Below are 23,657 nucleotides of genomic sequence, written 5' to 3' on the forward strand. Positions count from 1 at the left end.
TGATTCCCGGCCACAAGCAGGGTTTAAAAGGAATTTCGTAATGACAAGCATGGGGGTCATCAGCTGACCCCCGGCTGTCATAGCAACCAATCACCAACCCGTGATGACTTCACGGGCGAACTGATAGGCCCATGGCGGCGCATGTTAAATGCCGCTGTCCGAGATTGACAGCGGCATTTGACAGGTTAACATTCGTGACTGTAATACACAGCCATGACCTGCTGGGTATGGGACAGACTCCCTGATTTTACCCTATTTGCCCTCCGTGGTGTATAACCGTGTACACACAATCAGTTCTGTGCATGGAGTAGATGACAGTCATCTTCTGTTCAGAACTGGCTATGGACCATCATACTTCCACATTCCATCTTGTTTTTTCTGTGTGACAATCGCTTTCAGTACAGGATAGGTTTGTTTTTGTTTTTTTACTTGTGTAGGAAGGTCAACAATGTGGCGTTACCGAGTTTGGAAGCTATCCCTTAATCATTGCTGGGGGTCCGACTACTGGGACCCTCATCGTTCCCAAGAACACCATGTGAATAGAGGATGGAGGGGCAATCACGCTCACCTTTGCTCCATTCATGCTTATACAAATGCTCATTATAGACTACTGCTCCATTCACACTGAAGACCCTCTGTTCTCGGGATTGGTGGGGGTTCCCAGCTAAAAGAAAGTTATCCTCCATCTCATTGATGAAACTTGAGAACTCCCCTTTAAGGCCGTGTTGACGTGTCCATTTGTTTAAAACAAACAGAACCAACAAATGGAATTCAGAGCATGTTCATTCCCGCTTCGAATTGAAGAAAATGGACCCTATTGATTTATATGGGGGTCTGTATGGTTTCTGTTTGGTAGACTTTATTTAGAATGCAAGAAAAATGTCCTGCATGAAAATGGAAACCAGACAGACTCCAGATTAATCAACGGCTCCCGTCTGCTTCCATTAGAGTAGGATGAATAGGATCCAAATTATGTTTATCTGTTCCATTTTTATTTTTTATTTTTTTTTGGGGGGGGAATCATACTGTGTATGGGTACTGTGTGGGGCATCATACTGTGCGTGTGTGTAGGGGCTATAAGATACAGGTGAATATAATGGTGAAGCAGAGAACTTAGCTCCCTCTTCCAACTTTGAGCCTGTGCATCTGAGGACGCTGCAGATGCGAAGATGTCACTACATCGTGACTGCTGAATAGACCTTCAATACGCAGTGCAGACCGGAGCAGTGGGGTTAGGCAGGTAGTTTTATTTATTTATTTTAAATGTCCATACTTGTGGGTACATTATACTGTGTGAAGAGACTTTATGGCAACATCACGCTGTGTAGCTGTACTGTGGGGGCATCATATTGTGTTGGAGCTGTTGATGAAGGTACAACGGCTGAACAACAGGAGCATTAGGATTTAATGTTTTTTTTATATATTTATATATATATAATAAACTCTAGTAAAAGATGTATGGGTATGATTGGCTAAGAATACAGATTACAATAAGCCCTGATGTAACATTTAATAGCAGCAGCGAGTCACCAGACTTAATTCTGCTCAATGTTAAGTGATAAAAATTATTACAAAACAATAGTAATAATGAGCAAAATTAAATTCAGCCCTCCACCACAGTCAGGCTCTCATGTGGCTCCTTGGAAAAATTAAATTACCCACCCCTGCCATAGCGTGTGTAGTACTGTTGCTACGTACTAGAAAGGATAAAAGTGCTCCATTCTGGCACTCATAATTTATTTTGACTGAACAACCCCTTTAAAAAAGGAGATAAAGCCATTAGTTTCACAGTAATTAGTCAAGCCTAACTTAAATTTGGAATGAAAAATTTTGCATGGAATCATTTTATTTAATATTATGGAAAATAAAATATTTAAACAATCACACACACACACACACACACACACTATTACATATCCAAAATCAAACATTTCAGCATACGCTTATGTAAGGATACCTGACTCTGCTGGGCTCCCTGGGGTGCGGGTTTCCTGCCAGATGTTGCATGTGGCGAGTAGTTACAAAACGTTATTTGTTTACAATTACTGACTTCTTCATTTTTTAACATTCCGCATCACGTGCCGCTAGTTTTTGGGGAATACATGTTCCACCCTATTTTATACAGAGCGATAATCTACAAACAACTTTTAAAGTACAAAAAGTAAAAAAAAAATAAAGTTGTAGCAGAGCATCTGTAGTAGTCTAAAACATCAAGATGTCAAATGTCAAACTCAGCCTGCATCAATACTCTTAGAAGGTCTTCTAAACGTATCATATGATAAGTAATAACCGCTACTAAACACATACCAATCCCTTCGATGAAGATGAAGCCTGTGATGATTAATACCGGATGCCAGTTAAATTCTGCACTGCCTCCATCCCATGCCAGTCCGTCACTGTAGTGTAAAACCCAGATCAAAACGAAAATGACCAACGTGAAACCTAAAATAAGAGACGACGCAAGGAAAAACAGAAAACTTTTGTAACCTTCCATCTTCAGCAGCTCATACTCTGCTACTGAACTGACTTTGTGGAATGGTTAGAATGAGCCAGTGAAAGGGCCCACCCCGAAATGATGGAGGGAAGGAGGAGAGAGGATGGAGGAGGGTCACTCCCTGGGAGAGTTTACTCAGTAGGTTTCTGGTGACATAACAGAGCTTTAAGATTTTGTTTTGCAACTTTTTTTTTCTGGCTGTAATCACAAGATGCATGATGGTTTCAGTGTGAGTGCCAGATACCTTGTAAGTAAAGTGCAGGAGAAACGAGATATCAAGTCAGTGGAGAGATATTATTATTATTGTATATAGTAATTCTGCCTCCTACTAGAGAATTAACGATCACCAAAGCAAAAGAACAGCTAAGATATCGTTTTCATTTGTTCCTACAAGGCTATGTGCACACAGAAGTCTTTGGGTGTTTTCGGAGTAGAAACTGACCAGAGTTTCCGCTTAGTTTCTGGTCCAAAAACTTAGCAACAAACTCTGCGCGTACATACCCTAAAGCCATGTGCACACAATGTCTTTAAGATGCCAAGTTTTACAAGGTTTTGCCGTCATTTTTGCGGTGGCTCCACTGTCGGTGTCTTTACTGCGTACTTTCAGGTATATAGACTGGGTGGCTTCCAAACAAAGCTGCCCAAAGAATTAACGTTATTTCTTTCAAGGTTCCATCAAGGTTTCCGAACTGAACACATGCACAGAAATGTCGTTCTCACATTGCTGTGCATCACGTTTATTTTTTTGCGGACTCCGGGCAGAATGTGCCAAAAAAAGTACATGATGTGTACATTCCCCAAAGATGCTTAAAAAACTCTTCCTATTCATTTCTGTTGTAAAACCAATTAGCTATTCATACTTTCAGTGCTTGGAGAGGGTTTTTTTTTTTCACTTCAGGTTTTGAAAAAAGTCTGATGGAAAAATGTTAAAGTCAGTGGCAGATTCCACCTGAAAAAGCGCTGCAAAATCACTGCAAGAAATGAACATAGTGCACAGCATTGTCAAGGCAATTTGCTATGCACAAATTTGTAAACATTTCTGTTTGTAGAGCATAAGAAAACCTGTTAGTCCTCCTGCCATACCCGTGTTTTAGTAGAGACTTGTATTCCCCATTAAAACAACATGTCCAATTCTGGAGCATCTTTTCTTAAAACTCTGTTTTAGTCATTGTTCACATGTTCAGTATTTGGTCAGTATTTTACATCAGTATTTGTAAGCCAAAACCAGGAGTGGGTGATAAATGCAGAAGTGGTGACTTTTCCTCCGATTGTTCCACTCCTGGTTTTTGCTTTACAAATACTGATGTAAAATACTGACCAAATACTGAACGTGTGAACGTGGCCTAAGAGTCGCTCTGTTTTTCCTCCTAAAAACGCTTACAAATGACAACTGGGTTGTTACCGTGTGCTTTCTGTCCAATGGGATGACCATTTTAATAGTAGAGATCTCTTCAAAGTGGCTAAGGAAACCTTTTGGTTCTTCTAGACTTTAGTACTGGGGTGAAAACTCTACACCTATTATAGCTACAGCCAGGGCTGGGATAAGGGGTAGGCATACTAGCCACCTGCTCAGGGCGCTACCTTCTGCTTTTTTGTTTGTTTGGGAAAAAATATCTGTCACTGCTGTATGCCTCTGGCCGCAGGCATTCAGCATATTGAGTGCCCGGTCACTCCTCTCTCTGCATGCACCCGGCCATCGCTCACTCCCTTTACTCGATTGTACTCACGTCTGTCAGATGCGAATACAATTGATAGTAGCGCCGCCCGGGACAGGAGCACAGGAGATTAATCGTCTCTCTGCTCCACCGAGAATTCCAGAAGATCACAGACTATTTCCAGCCAACGACCTGATGGAGATAGCATACGCAGGGGACATCAGATGGCGTAGTGCAGTGATAACAAAGAGGATAGGGAGCCTGGATTAGGCGAGTATACTTTTTTTTTCTCTTGATTTACTTTGCCAATAAATGGTGGGTATAAGAAAAGGGGCCGATTGTGGCAACAGTATCGGGAACTGGGGTGTAACTACAACAGGTGCGGGAGTTGCAATCGCACCAGGGCCCTGGAGCCTAGGGGGCCCTAAAAGTCCCTTTGGCCTATAGATAAAGACTATTGCTATTGAAGATTTAAAATATTTGGGGGCCCCGTTTTGAGCTTTCGCATCGGGGCCCATGAGTTTCAAGTTACACCACTGATCGGGAAGATGACTGTGGGGATATTGAGGGGCTGGATGACGGACAATTATGGGAGAGCTGGAGGTGGGGACATTGAGGGGCTGAATGTGGGTGCATTTAGGCACTTGCTGTGGGGACAATATGAAGGACAGGCTGTGGGAACATTGAGGGACTGAATGTGAGGACAATATGGGGGAGCTGGCTGTGTGGTCATTGAGGGGCTGACTGTGGGGACAATATGGGGATGCTGGCTGTGGGAACATTGAGGGGACATTAAGGGGCTGAATGTGGGGATAATATTGGGGAGCTGGCTGTGGGGACATTGAGGAGCTGAATCTGGGGACAATATATGGGAGCCGGCTGTATATAGAGGACTGTGGTGGACATACTATATAATGGGGGCAGTGGTGGACTTCATACTGCATAAGGGGCTATAGTAGACATTGTAGTGTATATTTGGGGGCTGTTGTGGATACACTGTTTGGGCTGCTGTGGTGACAATCGTACCGTGTAGGGGACAGTGTGAAGAAGGGGTTTAATTTGGAGAATACAACATGGTGGGCAGTGTAAGGCCATAGTGTGAAGAAGCTCAGAATGGATTTGGGGAGGGGGCAGCTTGCAATCTGGGCACTGTAAAGAGAGATGTTAGCATGGCAGGAGACAGTGTGGAGATATAGAGAATTCAAGGGAAAACAATGTAGAGGGGACAGCCATGGTATAGGTGGTAGTTCATAAGGGCAGACGGTGTAGTGGTTATAAATCAATAAACGGACAGTGTGAAGGTCATTTCATGGCTTATTTAGGGCATAATATGGACAAATATTTTTATGAAGAGGGCAGCTTAATAACACTTATTTTTAAGGGCACCATTTTGGGATTTACTGCAGAAGAGCAAAGAAGTCTGCGGAGTAGAGCTGTGGATGTGAAAAGTCATCGGGGCATCAGGACCAGATGGAGACAAAAAGAAACATCTCAATCAGAAAAGATGTCTCATGTAAAGGTTCTTGGAGGTAAATGTTTACTTGTTGATACTGACCACATCTCATCAGTACTATGGTGACTGCATAATCCGCAGTCTGATAATGACTGATGACATCAACTCTCAGCATCTCGTTCATATTGTTAAGGACATACTGAACGTTGTTGTTTCATGAGATACAAATGTATATGGGACTGACATGACATTACAACTGTAATCATGTAATTATTGTGGTTCTGGTGACAAACATATACTGGTTATAGTTCTGGTAATGTATTAATGCACTGATGGTGGTTCTAGTGCTGTATTCATGTACTGATGGTGATTTCTAGTTACCTATTTATTTACTGATGTTGGTTTTGGTCCAGGATTTATATATTAATGATCACTATAGAGTTCCACTTATGTACTGATCATAATTTTGGTGTTCTATTCATGTACTTATAATTTCTGTGATGAATACATCACCAGAACAACCATCACTATATGAATACATCAAAAGAACCACCATCCATACATGAATAAGTCACCAGGACCACTATTCGTGCAGGAATATGGCCAGTTTTGTTGCATGACGTCCTTTATTCAAAAAGTTAGGCTGAAGGATGGTTATGCAAACTAATGTAGCTTAAGTACAGTATAATTAGTGCTGTTTGGTTTCAATTAAGGTGTCCAGCATTTGGTGGATATCATAATGGAAACTAAATAGACTCCATTATAGACAAAGGGATAAGTCTGATGGTTTTTATGTCCGTCAGGGATATCACTACAGTATACAGTCCCTCATATTGTGTAGATCAGAGGTCTCAAACTGCATTCCTCGAGGGCTACAAACAGGTCATGTTTTCCGGATTTCCTTGTATTGCACAGGTGATAATGTAATCACCTGCAGAGAATGATTCCAGCACCTTGTGCAATGCTAAGGAAATCTTGAAAACACGCACAGTTTGCGGCCCTCGAGGAATGCAGTTTGAGACCCCTGGTGTAAATGGTCCTCAAACAATGAGTAATTCTATACCGAACTTTGAAAAACACCCCCTTTTGAGCTTCACCCCTAAAACACACTCATTTTTTTTTACATATGCTGGTATTTTTGGGAGAAAAAGGTAAGGGTATGTTCACACGCTGCGGTTTTTGCTGCGGATCCGCAGCGGATTTGGCACTGCGGATCCGCAGCTTTTTTCCATGTAGGTTACAGTACAATGTAACCCAATGGAAAACAAAACCCGCTGTGCCGACGATCCTTTTTTCCCCAGGCAAATCCGCAGCGGTTTTGCCTGCAGAAAAAAAGAAGTACCTGTCAATTCTTTCTGCGGATTCTGCTGCGGGTTTCCAGCAGCCCCAATAGGAAACTGCAGTTGGAAACCCGCAGTGGAATCCGCAGAAGAAAAAGGATCAAAAACCGCAGCGAAAAATCAGTGCGGATTTTAGCTGCGGTTTTTCAAAACAGGACCTGAAAAAAAAAGGACGGAAAAAAGGATCGTGTGAACGTAGCCTTACAATTCTAGTGAAAGTGGTCGTCGGAGCAGGAGGATGGAGGGAACCTGTTACTTTAGTCTCTGACCCATTCCTTTACTTGGGGGCTGAGGATTCATCGGTGGGGAGGCACCATCGGCCGCCAAAATACCTTGTCCAGGCCCAGGCTACACCCCTGTTTAAACAGATGCTCTACAGTGGATTTAGAATGCTTTATATAAAAATGACTTTTTAATTAAATATTATGTCAAATGTTTAAAATAAAAAATGTTCTGTCATATGTCACCCAGATGTTTGTAAGAAAAACAGATTTTTGCTTTTTGCCTTGTTTTCTAACCTCAGTATTACAATATTTAGAAAAGTGCAATGATATGAGTTCGGCGTGGCAGACAGCTGGCATAAACTTCAAGAAAACTTTGTCTGACGGTGTCTCCCTTTTGAACATTTTCAACATCCGTTACCAGGAGAGCGGCATGATATACTTCAATATATCACTGTTTACAATGCTGGGGGAACTTACAGCGCCCGGATCCACTGCAAAGTTCGCTTTTGCCAGCTTCATCACAATTCCCAGGTTTTCTTTTCTTTTTTTGTGTGGTGTGTTTGAACGGGTGGGGGGAGGCAAAACAAAAAAAATTGTAATCCTAAATAGTGGGGCATAAATTATATGTATTTAAAATCTTGAAGACCGTTTCATTATACAGTGGTCAAAGAGGAACTTGCAGCAAATTTTTCACATTTTTTACATTTCAGCCGAGTCCCTCCTCTAATTGATGATTCTGGAACAGTTTTTCTTTTTTTTAATGACTTTTTGTTCTAAAGCTATGTGCCCCGTTAATGCTATTTTTCCCCTTCAACCAACTTCGCTGTCATAAATGTTGAGCGATAATATATGTATTTTAATATTTTGAATCTAACCCAGTTCGAGACAACACACGGCAACATCCAGTTTTGAGTTTATTTATGCATTTTCAGGAGGAATAACAGAGGAAGCGTTCTACGAAAAGATGCTCCAGAATTGGAAATGTATTGATGGCGGTAGGAGAGATTGTATATTATAGTCCTCTTTTGAAGTTGCACTAGTCCTAGTTGAAAATCATGCAAAGAATACAGGCAGAGTAGAGGCTGGCAGACCTGGCACGGAAACCAGGCAGGAAGTCCAGCTCACTGCGTGCATATTGAACACACAGATGACTCTGCCAATTTCCACAATAAATGCATTTACCACAAATTCCAAGTGAAGCTGACAGCACGAGACTGAATTTAGTCATAAAAGAATAAATATCTGATTTTGCTACATATATATGTTATAGTAGAAATAATATGTCACAATTTAGGCAAGAAACAATGTAAAAATAACCATGGCACTACTCTTTAGTGGTGCACAAGTATGATCCCATCCAGGGTTGGACTGGCCCACCAGAGAACTCAGGATTGGACTGGCCCACCAGAGAACCGGAGAATCCTCCGGTGGGCCCTGGCTTCTCATTCAGGAGAGTTCATAGTGCAAACCGTGTAGTCGCTATGGAGCTCTTCAGTGGGGGAGAAAGGTGGGCCCTCAAAATCAAATCCTCTGGTGGGCCCAATGTTCTTCAGTCTGACACTGATCCCATCCCTTTAGAATCAAAAAAATTTGGCACTTTCGGTAAGTAGATGATGCCTATAATCCAATTGTATGAAAAAAAAATTGTTGGATTGCGATTATCATTTTAAGTAGTTTAGGAAGCGAAGAACTTGGCATCTACCAGTGGTTCAGGCAGGTGCCTGTCAGAACTAGCAGTGGATGCTGTGTTCGGAGCTTCCTAAACCGTTTAGGGAAGAGTCAGATGGCCGTATAACTTGGATGGGGCTCGCAATGCAATATTCGGACTGGATGACGGGCTCTCCCAACCCGAGAGTGACAGCTGCATTGAAATACATGGAACGGTCATGTTCAGGTCGGGAGAGCTGGCTGCCAGTCTGAGCATTGCGTTGCAATCCCCGTCCGAGTTATACGGCCGTCTGACTCTTCCCTTTCACACTGCGTTTTGCACCCATTCATCGTTCCCGTTGGGCTTATGTCTGAGTCCCCACAAAACAAGACTTGGGCGTTTGCGCCATAGACTGTAATGGTGCAGACAAAGCCAACGTGTGCTCTGCCGTTCATTATTTTCAAGTGTGTATGCCTACTGGAGGCGCACACTCAGATGGAGTAGACTGCAGCTGTGTCAGCCTCCAGTAGACGTACATGCTCGAATATGATGCACGCCTTTGCTTTGTCGGCACCATTATAGTCTATGGCCCCCTCGGCGCATACACCCAAATGCCGCTTTGTGGGGAATTCGGATGTAAGCCCAAACAAAACCAATGAACGGGTGCCTAAACGCAGTGTAAAAGATCCCTTCAACAGTGCCACTATCTCTTTTCTTGTCTAAACTTTATTCCCTTCCTCAGTAGCTTAATTTAAAAATTATAGAAGGAAAGCCGCGATTCAGCTTCTACATTATTTTTTTAATTCGTTTATTTTTGCCTCGTGAAAGTGAACACATAGAATAGACTGAAGTGATCGAAATATGGCAAAATACTGAAAACGTGCTAAAGAAAAAAAATCTCCCAACCACAGCAATGCTTTTTTGGCCCTACTCCAAGTCTGGTCCCAGTGCTGACCAGAAACAACTGGTCGCAAACCTGTACAATCGGCTGTGTGTGAGAAAATCACTGGGAGTTCCGCAGCTACTTTGCTGCTCAGTAAATAATCGGTGCTTTCCTTCTTTGCAAAGGAAAGCTTTCATTGGTTATTACAGGCTCCTCAGGGGCAGAGAATGTGTGACAGGGGCCTGAATTAACCAATCAGGGCTCTCCCTGGTACGAACGCAAAGCACTTATTGGATACAGAGAGGCTCCCATCAGTCACATCACTGCTCTGTGTGACAGGAGCTTCTGTAATTTCCATCCATTGCAGGCGCTCACCTGCTGCTGTAGGGGAAGGATGTTCCTCATCATCTTGGGCACAATGACTTTTCTTTTTGTGCCTCACCAAGTTTCTGAAAAGGTGCGGACCTTAAGGAACAATGGGGTGGAACTTAGCGATTATATGGACTTACAACTACACAAGGGAAGATGTATGTGCCCGACCTGCAAGACAAAGGAGGCAAGTACTACATAGTGACCGTGGCTGTTATATGACCACCAAATGGCTTTCATTTATTGGTCTGTTTGACCCCTTCTTGACCAGGTGTGTTTGAGCAATATTAAACATGATTATATAGGAGGATTTCATTACTTAGCCACCACTTGAGGACACTTGAGTATCCTATTAGTACAACACAAAGCAACTTAAGTTTTTCTGAGGCCCCTTAAAATAGAAAATGATGATACTGTGGCCCTCAAACTAAAAAAAAAAAAAAAAAAAAAGGTTGTGCACCCCTGCTTTTAGTCAAGAGTCTGAAAGATCAGGCATATGTCAGTTTTTCACATTACCCTAAAACACAGTATTCCAGACAATGGAATAATACCAATATTTACCTCCCATCTCCACCCAAATCAATACTGCCCCTTAAAGCAAGCCAAGGCAGATAGTGCTCCCCCAAAAGAAACTTAAAATGTGGCATGCTACAGTGATAATGCCTCGCAATGTAATGGAGCCAGCTTGTGTGTCCCACATAGTAATACTGGTTTTCTTCGTGTCTCACGTAATAATAAAGCACAATTTTGTTCCCCTACATAAATCATACTCGCTGTAGTGCCGTAATAATGTGACCTTTGTAGAATTGAGCAAAAAGATTTGCAGGACACTGTTCTGTTTATACAGCACAATGTGCTGCCGAGAACGATGATCTTTTGTGTAGCATTTTGTCCATTCATTGGGTGATCGGCACCCTGTTTACACTGCAAGATTATCGTGAAACGGGCGTTCCTAGAAACACAATAATCGTCCAGTGTGAATGGTCCTCTAGCTGGATGACAGCACAGACTGGCTAATGCAGGGTGGAAGCGTAGGTTAGAATGTAGGAGTTACAGAAATCGACTGCCTGTAGGCGAGGGAGAGGAGGAACAGCTCAGCCAGGCAGATGGAGGAAGACCCGTGACACGGAGCAGGGGGCCCATTATCGAGATAGGGAAATAAGCTGGGAAAAGCTCATAACACATGAAAAAGAATTATATGCCCAAAGCCCAACAGTAACATTGGTCATCCATAGACCCCACTTCATGGAAATGGTATTCACTCCAGGAAGAGAATTCTCCTGCAAAAATGGTTTAAAATGGTAAGGAACATGATAGATGTAAATATATAGATCACAATCCGATCTAGCTTTTATAGGATGTGCTGGAAGTCTCACTCATGGAGGTTGAACCTCACAACTCACACGGAACAAGAAAAAAAGTGCAGGACAAGATAAACTCAAAAATATAAAAGGCACTTTTATTCAATACAACTTTAAACAAAAACACAAAAAAACAACAACATGTAAATTAATAAAACATTATAGACAAAAAAAAAAAATGGGTGAGCCGGAAAAAATCCTCTATAAAAAAGAAGTCCACCTGAGAAAAGCACCTAGAGGAGAAGAAGTACAAAAGTCCCCAGTAATGTAGGAAATGTATATAAACTGCTTAGATAAATGGTACTCCAGACTGTAATGTTCCAAGTATAGAACATATTAACAAGTTACTGGCCCTGCAAATTACAAATGGCCTGAGATGCCAAGTCTGAAGGCAATTGTTGGGGTTGGGGGGTAATAAAAATCTATGTAGCTTAATATGAAATAAATAGTCTTGCTGCAAAAATGCATATTTATCCCCTTTAAAACAAGGTTTCAAAGGAAATCGAGATTTTGCAGAATGATCATTTTCTCATTGTCCATAAGAGATTTGCAGGCACGGTCAGTCCTCGGAGCTGCAGTGCATTTTATACACCTGACAGGAGAAGTTACGGTTGCGCCTCTCTTCTATATGGATCACAGTGTCCCGATCAAACACTACGGAATGACTGTAGGTCTGGAAAAAAAAAAAAAAAGAAAAAAAACGACTGCAGATTAGGCTTAAGATTATGTAACAGTCAACTAATGCACGGAAGCAATTAATTTCCATTATTCTATATGAACACATTACAAATATTAGTCAGAGGGGACTGGATACCTTTCTGGAAAAGTATAATGTTACAGGGTATATACACTAGATTCCTTGATAGGGCGTTGATCCAGGGAACTAGTCTGATTGCCGTATGTGGAGTCGGGAAGGAATTTTTTTCCCCAATGTGGAGCTTACTCTTTGCCACATGGGTTTTTTTCGCTTTCCTCTGGATCAACATGTTAGGGCATGTTAGGTTAGGCTATGGGTTGAACTAGATGGACTCAAAGTCTTCCTTCAACCTTAATAACTATGTAACTGTAATGGTCTCCGCTTCCGGCCCAAGAGGCATGAATGATCTCAATATCAGCATTCCACTCTTTCTGGTCGGAATAGTTGCATAAAATATATTTTTTTTTGCTGAGAAACAGTGCCACCCTTGTTTAAAGGCTGAATCTAGTATTGTAGCACACTAACCTTTAAGAACAGTGGACATGTGAGCATTCTTTGGTGCAGAAGGTGAGACCGAGCAGTCATGGGGCCACCAGTGTGCGATATGTATACTTTCGGCCACATTCCGACTAGACGTGTGCTGCTTCGCTCAATTTAAGTGACCAGAGTGACTACAGACTTATGATAAGCCTGGACAAATCTTTAAAGACCCGGCTATTTCGGTTTTTTTTATTCTTACATCAACAGTCGTATGAGGGTTTCTTTTTTTTTTTTGTGGGACGAGTTGTAGTTTTGAATGACTCTATTCATGTTACCACAGAAAAAAAAGGTGAGGAAAAATGGTGATAAATACTAAAGTAATGTCCCTGTTTTTGGAGCTTAATTTTTTATGGTCTTCATTTTACAGTAAAAATGACAGATCGGTATGATCTTTTTTTTCTCCATTGTTAAGAAAATAATCAAGACAATTCTCTTGTTTTGATTTTTTTTTATAAGTGTTTACCCTACAGGTTTAAAGGAATTGTCCACCATTTGCACAACTTCTTCTCATACCCCTCTCTTGGTCACCATAAAATAATAAAGCTAATACTTCCCTTCCATGCTGGCGCCGTTCCCGCGGTGTCGGCACTAGTTCTCTCTGGGGCTCCCTTGCGACATGTGACGCCAGCGCCCAATCAGTGATGGAGTCACTGTCCCCGCCCCCTGTCGAATAGAGCAGGAAGAGTTGGTCTGAGGTCAGCTGCAGCCCGGACTTCATCTTCATGTTCGATTTGCTCGAAGGCGGAGACAGTGATGACAGCGCTGATTGGGCGCCGGAGTCAGGCGTCATAACAACTACACGAGAGCCCCGGAACTGCAAGTGCCAACACCGTGAGAACAGCGCTGGCACAGGAGGCGAGCATAAGCTTTATTATTTTACCGGGCGAAACATTTTGATCAAGAAGTAGTAGTGGACAACCCCATTAAGGACTTTTACAGACCGTACCACATGCGCTTATATTTCCCCCCCATCTCTGTAATGACTGTTTTTGGAATGGGGAAAAGGGATGATGTAACATATTTTTTTTCCCCTATAGGAGACTTGAACCTGGTACTACAGTATTGCAGTATACAGTAAACAAAATCACGATCTATGAACCCCAAAGTCACAGGAGAACCAATAAAGTAGTAACGGGGCCTTCACAACCCTACAGCACCCTGGGATTTCATCATGGAGTTTAGGACTATTGGATTCCTCATCATGGCAGGGCATGTGGTTGGGTCCTGGGTGGGAGTAGAGGCATCATTCTGCATTGACCGGGGTATGTAGTTACAGAGCTTTGGGTGATAGAAGGTCCATCTATGATTTGTAGTCATCTGACTAAGCAGTGACATAAATCTGATGTATGTAGTGCCTACCACATCCCAAAAATCCGCCAACTTGATCTTCTTCAGGAGCCTCCCTGTCTCGTTACAATGCAGATTTACATGCGCTACGCCGTCTTCCTTTCTATTTGTCACAGCCACCACCGTCAGCAGATCCAGCTCATCCTCATACATCACGTCAGAGAACACCTGAAGAGCACAAGGGCATTTACACAAGATCTGTGCAGATAGACGACAATCTACGTTTTGATTGTAAATCATTAAACATTTTGCCATTAGGGAGAATGAACTGTAGATGTTTCACCACTTACCTCTTCAGGATCGTCATCCAGCTTCTCATAACGCTTTTTTACCATCCTTCCAGATGAAGTGAAAGTTACCAGATTATCAACCTCAAGAAATAAACAATTAAAGGGTATTTTTTTCGACCACAGGAAAACAATGAAAGTTATTACTGCAGTGTATGAACACCGTGTTATGGTAGAAGTACGGGTAACAGAGTCTGGTTATCTGAGGTTAGAACTGTCACCACACAGCATTGGATTTACAAGTGTGCCACATCTCGCCCTCTGACAGACTGCCTAAGGGATGGAAACGGTGGCCCACAGGTCGCACCATGCAGCCGTCCTTCCCAGCCTGACGTCCCTATGTCACGGCTATACACATCACCAGGATGCTGATAGCGGTGAATACGATGGTGAAGGATGGAGCCGGCGGCTTCTTCTTCCACCAATCAGGGTGTGCAACTGAGACCGCAGCTGCCATGACATCACTACATCGCGTCTGGTGGAATGAAGTATTGAACACGTCACCAATTTTCTAACTAAATATATTTCTAAAGGTGCTATAGACATGAAATTCTCACCAGATGTCGGTAATAACCCACACAATCCATGATAATGACATGAATATCATGTTATTACCACCTTTATAAATCTATTTATTTCACCATTTGTATGCATATATGGGGGCTCATACTGTATATAGAGGGGCTATGTCTGAGCTCATACTGTAAATAGAGGGGGCATGTGGTATATACAGTAAAGACCAAAAGTTTGGACACACCTTCTAATTTAAAGATTTTTCTGTATTTTCATGACTATGAAAATTGTACATTCACACTGAAGGCATCAAAACTATGAATTAACACATGTGGAATTATATACTTAACAAAAAAGTGTGAAACAACTGAAAATATGTCTTATATTCTAGGTTCTTCAAAGTAGCCACCTTTTGCTTTGATGACTGATTTGCACACTCTTGGCATTCTCTTGATGAGCTTCAAGAGGTAGTCACCGGGAATGGTCTTCCAACAATCTTGAAGGAGTTCCCAGAGATGCTTAGCACTTGTTGACTCTTTTGCCTTCACTCTGCGGTCCAGCTCGCCCCAAACCATCTCGATTGGGTTCAGGTCTGGTGACTGTGGAGGCCAGGTCATCTGGCGTAGCACCCCATCACTCTCCTTCTTGGTCAAATAGCCCTTACACAGCCTGGAGGTGTGTTTGGGGTCATTGTCCTGTTGAAAAATAAATGAAGGTCAAACTAAACGCAAACCGGATGGAATAGCATGTCGCTGCAAGATGCTGTGGTAGCCATGCTGGTTCAGTATGCCTTCAATTTTGAATAAATCCCCAACAGTGTCACCAGCAAAGCACCCCCACACCATCACACCTCCTCCTCCATGCTTCACGGTGGGAACCAGGCATGTAGAGTCCATCCGTTCACCTTTTCTGCGTCACACAAAGACACGGTGGTTGGAACCAAAGATCTCAAATTTGGACTTATCAGACCAAAGCACAGATTTCCACTGGTCTAATGTCCATTCCTTGTGTTCTTTAGCCCAAACAAGTCTCTTCTGCTTGTTGCCTGTCCTTAGCAGTGGTTTACTAGCAGCTATTTTACCATGAAGGCCTGCTGCACAAAGTTGTTGTAGAGATGTGTCTGCTGCTAGAACTCTGTGTGGCATTGACCTGGTCTCTAATCTGAGCTGCTGTTAACCTGCGATTTCTGAGGCTGGTGACTCGGATAAACTTATTCTCAGAAGCAGAGGTGACTCTTGGTCTTCCTTTCCTGGGGCGGTCCTCATGTGAGCCAGTTTCTTTGTAGCGCTTGATGGTTTTTGCCACTGCACTTGGGGACACTTTCAAAATTTGCCCAATTTTTCCGACTGACTGACTGACATTTCTTAAAGTAATGATGGCCACTCATTTTTCTTTACTTAGCTGCATTTTTCTTGCCATAATACAAATTCGAATCGTCTATTCAGTAGGACTATCAGCTGTGTATCCACCAGACTTCTGCACAACACAACTGATGGTCCCAACACCATTTATAAGGCAAGAAATCCCACTTATTAAACCTGACAGGGCACACCTGTGAAGTGAAAACCATTCCCGGTGACTACCTCTTGAAGCTCATCAAGAGAATGCCAAGAGTGTGCAAAGCAGTCATCAAAGCAAAAGGTGGCTACTTTGAAGAACCTAGAATATAAGACATAATTACAGTTGTTTCACACTTTTTTGTTAAGTATATAATTCCACGTGTTAATTCATAGTTTTGATGCCTTCAGTGTGAATGTACAATTTTCATAGACATGAAAATACAGAAAAATCTTTAAATGAAAAGGTGTGTCCAAGCTTTTGGTCTGTACTGTATATGGGGCTAAGCAATTAACCCAGGCTCTTTTTTACCATGTTCACTAAAAGCGGAAATTCACCTGCCATTACGATTCTGTATGTGTAGTGGAAATGCTCATAGCAGATTGCAATGACAAGCATGAGGTTCACTACGACCATGACTTCTCATACCCCTCGCTTGGCGACCATAAAATAATAAAGCTTATAGTCGCCTCCCGTGCCGATGCCGTTCACGCAGGTGTCGGCACTCACTCTCCCCGATGTTCCCATGCTGTTGTTGTGATTCGTGACACCGGCGCCCAATCAGTACTGGCATCACTGTTCCCGCTTCCTGTCGAATTTAGCATGAAGAGGAAGTGAGAGAGAAGCCTCTTCCTGTTCAATTTGTCCGAAGGCGGGGCTAGTAACGCCAATGCTGATTGGGCGCCGATGTCACATGTCACAACAACCATACGAGAGGCCCGGGAGAGTGAGTACCATCACAGTGGGAATGGCGTCAGCCCACGAGGTGAGTATTTATCTTTATCTTTTTATGGGGGCCAAACATTTTGATCAAGAAGAGGTTGTCCTAGCAGTGGCCAATGCCTTTAAGTTCCTCCATGCTGCTGACCTTTATAAGAGAGTGCGTGTGTTACCAGGGAAGGTACTCCTAGAGAAAGCCACCTAGCGAAACGTGCGTTGGAGTTCCTGGGTGTTCATATCTGGTAACATACGCTCTCTGCTTTTTATAGATGTATATGCTTATATTGATATTTTTATGGTGATATCTGTATATGATTAGCTATTTATCAATCCACTTAGACCTACTATTGCATATACACTTATACATGGACTTCACCCATAATGCTAATCTTGTCATATGATGCCGGGATAATACCATTTGTTATACCCACTTCCCATACGTTTTCCCTATATAGGACTCGATCCCCTCTATATGTCTTTTATCCCGTCTGTCTCAAACAGTTTTATTTTCATGTTGCAATAAAAAAAAAAAATTACTATTTTTTGGTGTTTCTTCACATTACTTGGTAGGCTTGTTCAATTGTTCAGTGAATATTCACATACTATATGTGTATAAATAAGTTATTCTGTTGGTGTTGTTGATAAAGTGGGTATGTGTTCCATCAGTAAGAATCACAGATAGGACGTGTACGTGAAAAATGAAAGTCTGAATGAGACCTTAAGTGCTAATTTGTAATTATGCATCTGCAAACTAATGTATGTGCATACAATTTTCTACTTACCTTAGGCTCTTTGTCTGCAAGAATGGCAAATTCCTCGGTGATCTCATATTTACATGTACTATCTTTTACTTCCTTTATCCTTAAAACACTGCAGAAAAAAAAAACTACATAAAAAATAGTTTGTAAAATGGCATTGCAGTGTACATAAAAGAATTATTCCTAATGCGTGTGCGCTGGGAGTTCTGAAAAATGCCATATGATAAAAATTACAAACCAATAATCAGAATAAAGAAATTAAAGTGCAAAAGTCTATGCGGCATCAAGTAGGAATTACACACGACTCGCTCAGTGACCGGACACTTTCAAGCCCGTGTTCACACATCACAATGTGAAGTTGAGAAAATGTCGTCACAAATGGATTGTAATTGCATAAATCACTTTTTTTTTTTTTAAAGTTCTACTCACCTGATGTTATCAGGTCCAACATGGATGATTCGTTCAGAGGAATCGGGATGAAAGAGAATCCAGTCCGGTTCTATAGAGCAGAATTTCATATCACGTATTCCATTCTTCGCCTGAAATAATGGCATTAAAAAAAAACACGAGATGTGATTGCTAATAATGCAAAACATAAAGCAGCAAATTGTTAGTGTTCGCCTGTCTATGGCCATATGATATACATCTCCCAAGTTCTCAATCTGCACATGTGCCACCTCCAGCGGCTATCTTCCCGAAGTTCGCCACAGTGAAAAGGATGGGGAAGTGTGCGGACTCTACATTTTCTGAAAGCCTGGGTCCCGCCGCAGCCTTGCACCGCCTAACAACCTCTCCTCCCCAGCCCGGGGCCCCCACTCCTGCCTCCGCCGCCAGTAAGCTACCGTAAAAGCGGACTAGAAGACGCAACACCATTTTATTAAAACTTTTTTTTTCTATTATAGACTAGAACAGGCGAGTCTCATCCAACAAATGGAAGAAACTAGTGCATGCTGTAATTTGTTTTATATACTTTTTTCACACACAGATTTGATCCAAGACGATAAAAAAAAATAAAAAAGATCATGTGGACATTCCCATAACACCGGTCCGAGTGCTGTCTGTTTTTTTCCAAGAACGGCACTCAGATCAAAAATATGTTAGTGTGCCCATACTATAAGCGCAGCATTAATGCACCCTAAGGCATCATTCACACTTCTGTGTTTAAACATTTACATGAAAGAATGGTAGCAGTGTCATCAGTGTGTCCGTTATTACCATCAGTGTTTTTCACAGATGGATTAAAAAAAAAAATAAAATAATAAATAATAATAATAATAATAAAAAAAAAATTAATAGCAAAGTTTCTCCTATAGTTTGCAGACAGCACACGGACATGTCTACATGTGAAAGACACGGACATGTGAACAGCAGTATGGATTATAACGGGTACGTGCTCTGCCCTGATTTCGCCCATATGTGCAGCACGGACATCTGAATGAGGCCTTACTGACATTGGAGTATAAACACATGTGGGTCATTTACCATGCTGTGGTCGTCCATAGAGCAGATGTGATGCGTTCCTTTATCTTTTTTCTTATGGGGTGTATAGATATAATGCCAAGGAAAGCCACCAACTTGGAAAACATTTTCACGACAATGCACTTCAAATAGAACTGGAGGTCTTTCTAAAAGCCAAAATGGCACCAGAAGGGTTATTGTGACATGTACACTAGTAATTACACTTATAATATTTAGAAAGTTATTAGGTTCAAACAAAACACAAACAACTGACATTAATTTAAAGGCAATTTTTCAGTAGGAGCAACTCTTCAAAGCAGACTATGTAGGTCACAGGAAGCTGAATAAAATGATACCTCGATATCTGCGATCTGAGGTCTTGTTCCAGAGAAAACAACATTTCTTATGTGTAAACGAGCTGTTAAGATCTATGGGCGGGGACATAGATCTCCCTGAGAATCTGCCTCCAGAGATTCTTTTAAATAAAAGGGGGCATTACCAATGTGAGACAGGTAATGACCGACACTCTGCTCTCCTGATCTTCATGACTCACACTGGTAACTCCCCTTCCATTTATAATAAACACTGGAGGCAGATTCTCAGGGAGATCAGTGTCCAGCCCATAGATGTTAAGGAGGCGGTGCGAATGGGGTAATAATGCAAGCCCGCTAAAAGAAAAGTCCCCCTGACAATCCTGTGAGTCATGCCCATTTTATAAAGACCATAAGAATTATCACAAAATAAAAGGTTCATATGTCTGTAACTGTATGGCAGAAAAAAAAATACTCAGGGGAGTAGAAGGAATAAAATAAGTGGAAATAGTGGGCACTTTTGACTTGGTTGCAGACCCCCCTTAGAGATCCTGGCAACAGCTAAGGATAATAAGCCAAACCGGAAACTACATTTGTCAACACTTCTCGCAGGGTGTTTGCCCCTCATCAGTGCAAATCAAGAGTACACATTGATTGGGTGAGAGGCATCTGACAAGTGACGTAAGGCATAAAAAGCAGCAAGATGGTGTAGGAACACTTGTAGGCCAGGCAATACTCTTATGCCAAGGTCCGTTAAAAGGGCAGATATAGATTTTTAGGACTATAAAGGGGCTATTTGTATATAGAAATTCCCGAGGAAGAATTGCATGGCTTATAAGTCTCCCTAAACCATCTATCTTCTATCCAGAAGGAAAAACTTTACCCCTTAAACCTCCTATACTACAGCAGAATCTCTACCACAGATCATGATATAATTTGGGCTTATTTTGCCCCCTATAACCCTACATATATGTGCGACTAGTTACAAGGAGTACTCTTACACAATACGACCTGTGTGGTAAAGTGATGCGACATATGGCATTTATGTATGTTGGAACCGCTATCAATTAATCTGGTGCCAGCACTCCTTGTATAAACTAAAGCAATGAATGTGATTTATGGCACATGGTGCATTGCGCCAGGTCAGTAAGGAAACTACAATGCGCTGCTAATTGCATAGCGATCTAACTTAGCAACTCAAACTGGGAGTTTTCCAGTTTCAAACAATCCCATGGACATCGATTTGGCAAGAATAAACGCTGCAAAATCCAGAATAGAACAGCTGCCACTTACTTGGATAACAAAAGGGAAAATGTCATCAGAAAAACTAATTATACAAGTCAGGTTTTTATAACAAAATGTATTTTTGCTTTATTTTATATTGTATTTTCAATTTTCCATGCTATTCTTAAAAAAAAAAAAAGCTAAATTTTTGTAAAAGAACCAGCGCCACTCTTGGTCATGACTGGTATTGAGGCATAGTCCTAGTCACTTCACTTGGAATGGGATGAGAGTCAATCCTGCATGTGAGTCCAATAGAGCCCATTTGCTCCCCGCTCACAAGTACAAAATAAATTAACCAAACACAGCACCTATTTAATCAGTGGGCTCTACCTGGTATTGCCAATCGGTCTTATTCCAATAAATGAAGCCAAAACGCAACTTTTTTTTTTTTTTTTTGCAAAAAGTAAAATTTGCAAATAATGATACTCCAATTGCCACGTGGCTGAAAGTTGTTGCATTTCCCTGATCTAAAAATGAAAGTGCACCTCCAGATATTGGTAGACATTACTCATGGGATCGGATGTCCAAATAGGAAAGTTGTGCGGAGAAATCAAGAATTGATAAAATTTTGGGGTTTCGTTGAGGGTCCCAGTGAAATCTCATGTCAAGGGTCTGACTCCTCAGAGGATACCAGTATACTAACTCCTTCCAGTTAGGATAAAAGTCCGTACCTGTCATAGTGATGTTACACGGAATTCCAAATGGAAAGTCTCCGACTGTGCCGGTTTCACCTTTCCAATTGCACGTCTCCCCTAGGACACATTCTTGTTGCATACACTGAAAAGACAAAATGAGGTATATGTACCCCTCCGTGCATGACAACACTGGAAACCAGAATACTATCACTTACACTACTGGATAAGCTGGTACTACACAAAAACAAACAAAAAAAACGCATTCCATCAATGTATTGGTTCAGATTTTCATCAGTCCGGGTGTTAGTTTTTGTCTCTCTCAGCATTTTAACATTTTTTTTCCATGAAAAAAATATTAATAGTAATTTTTCAGAAATAAGTGAAAAATGGACGCATCTCAGAAACAGTAATGGCAGCTACAATAACTCCTAGCATACATGGAATGGTAGAATAGGAAAGTAATTAGCGTTTGCGGCAACTATATTATTCATAGGTATATGTAGATTATATTTCTTATCAGATATACTTGCCAAACGCTGGCCACAGACAAATTAAATCAAATTGCACAGAGTGAAGAAAAAATTCCCAAACATTGACGTTTAGCATGGAATCAGTAGTGCACCGGCAGCTCGCTCACCTCCTTGAGAATTCTTTCAAAACTGTAGAGACGAACCAGACCAGGACAGTGCATTACAGTCAACACGCCATTACTGATCAGTGCCGATGTCACATTAGCTCCAAACACCTGTTTAAGCCCAAAAAGAAAGAAGGTTTAAAAAAAATAAATAATAATAATAATAATAATAATAATCTATATACTGCTCCAGTGACCGAATCTTCGTGATTTCAGCTCTACAGGCCAATAAAAAGCAAATCAAAGAGGAGAATTTCAGGTTTAATTAAAGGGGTGAACGAAAATATCCTGTGAAATGTTTAGGAATTGCAACAACTTTTCTACAAAGCCTCCTCATTTCAGGGCTCCAATGGAATTGGACCAATTAACTTTACCATAAGCAAAATGCTAATTGTTAATATTTTGTAGAGAATCCTTTGCAGGCAATGACGGCCTGAAGCTTGGGAGCCATGGACGTCATCGAACACTGGGTTTCCTCCTCTGTGATGCTTTGTCGGCCTTTACCACAACTAACTTCAGTTGTTGCTTGTTTGTGGGTCTTTGTGCTTATGATTTGTCTTAAGCATGTGAAATGCCTCTCGACGGGGCTGAGATCTGGTGATTGACTCGGCCATGCCAGAATATTCCACTTCTTTGCCTTAAAAAAAACTCCTGGGTTACTTTCGCAGTATGTTTTGAGTCATTGTACATCTGTCCTATGATGCGCCATCCAATCATTCTTGCTGCATTTGGTTGAATCTGAGCAGAAAGCATCGCCCTGTACAATTCAGAATTCATCCGGCTGCTTCTGTCTTTAGTCATATCATCAATAATCACTAGTGACCCAGCGCCACTGGAAGCCATGCATGCCCAAGCCATCACACTGCCTCCGAGGATGTAATATGCTTCAGATCATGAGTCGTTCCAAGCCTTCTCCATACTTTCTTCTTCCTATCATTCTGGTACAGGTTGATCTTCGTTTTGCTTTTCCAGAACTGGGCGGCTTCTTTAGATTTTTTTTGGCAAAGTCTAATCTGTCCTCGTGGTGAACCCTCTGTATTTGCTCTCATGAAGTCTTTTCTTTATGGTAGACTTAGATACTGAAAAACCGACTTCCTGGAGAGAGTTCTTCACTTGGGTGAATATGTAAAGAGTTTTTTCTTCACCATGGAAAGGATTCTGTGATCATCCACCACTGTTGTCTTCTGTGGACATCAAGGCCTTTTTGAGTTCCCCATCTCACCAGTGCTTTCTTTTTTTGCAGAATGCACCTTTTCAATTTGGCCACTTTTGAGATTTCTGCTCTTTGATGGATTTCTTCATTATTTTCAGCCTAATGATGGACTGTTACTCTTCTATTGAGAGCTCTTTTGACCGCATGTTGTGGGTTCACAGCAACAGTTTCCAAATGCAAATGCCATACCTGGAATCAGTTTCAGATGTTTAACTGCCTAATTCGTGATGGATTAGCCCATTAAAGAGCTTTTGAGATAATTGTTCAATTATTTAT

General features: G+C 41.6%; 2 protein-coding genes across 3 annotated transcripts in view; both read right to left on the reverse strand.

Moving 5' to 3' along the window:
• CYBRD1 (cytochrome b reductase 1) overlaps positions 1–2,634 on the reverse strand; it is a 36,198-nt gene extending 33,564 nt beyond the window's left edge. The window contains exon 1 of the mRNA XM_077272720.1: positions 2,308–2,634. Coding sequence (XP_077128835.1) covers positions 2,308–2,494 — 187 coding nt within the window. The 5' untranslated portion in view covers positions 2,495–2,634. The remainder of the gene's footprint in view (positions 1–2,307) is intronic.
• An 8,870-nt stretch (positions 2,635–11,504) lies between these two features.
• The window catches only part of DCAF17 (DDB1 and CUL4 associated factor 17), an 80,577-nt gene continuing 68,424 nt past the window's right edge, over positions 11,505–23,657 (reverse strand). For both annotated transcript variants that reach the window (XM_077272727.1, XM_077272726.1), the window contains exons 8-15: positions 22,172–22,279; positions 21,571–21,676; positions 19,329–19,471; positions 18,276–18,385; positions 17,871–17,958; positions 14,302–14,382; positions 14,024–14,179; positions 11,505–12,100 (exon numbers count right to left, since the gene is read on the reverse strand). In XM_077272727.1, coding sequence (XP_077128842.1) covers positions 11,987–12,100; positions 14,024–14,179; positions 14,302–14,382; positions 17,871–17,958; positions 18,276–18,385; positions 19,329–19,471; positions 21,571–21,676; positions 22,172–22,279 — 906 coding nt within the window. In that variant the 3' untranslated portion in view covers positions 11,505–11,986. The remainder of the gene's footprint in view (positions 12,101–14,023; positions 14,180–14,301; positions 14,383–17,870; positions 17,959–18,275; positions 18,386–19,328; positions 19,472–21,570; positions 21,677–22,171; positions 22,280–23,657) is intronic.

This window comes from Ranitomeya variabilis, chromosome 7 (genome assembly GCF_051348905.1).
Source record: "Ranitomeya variabilis isolate aRanVar5 chromosome 7, aRanVar5.hap1, whole genome shotgun sequence".
NCBI classification, from domain to species: Eukaryota; Metazoa; Chordata; class Amphibia; order Anura; family Dendrobatidae; genus Ranitomeya; species Ranitomeya variabilis.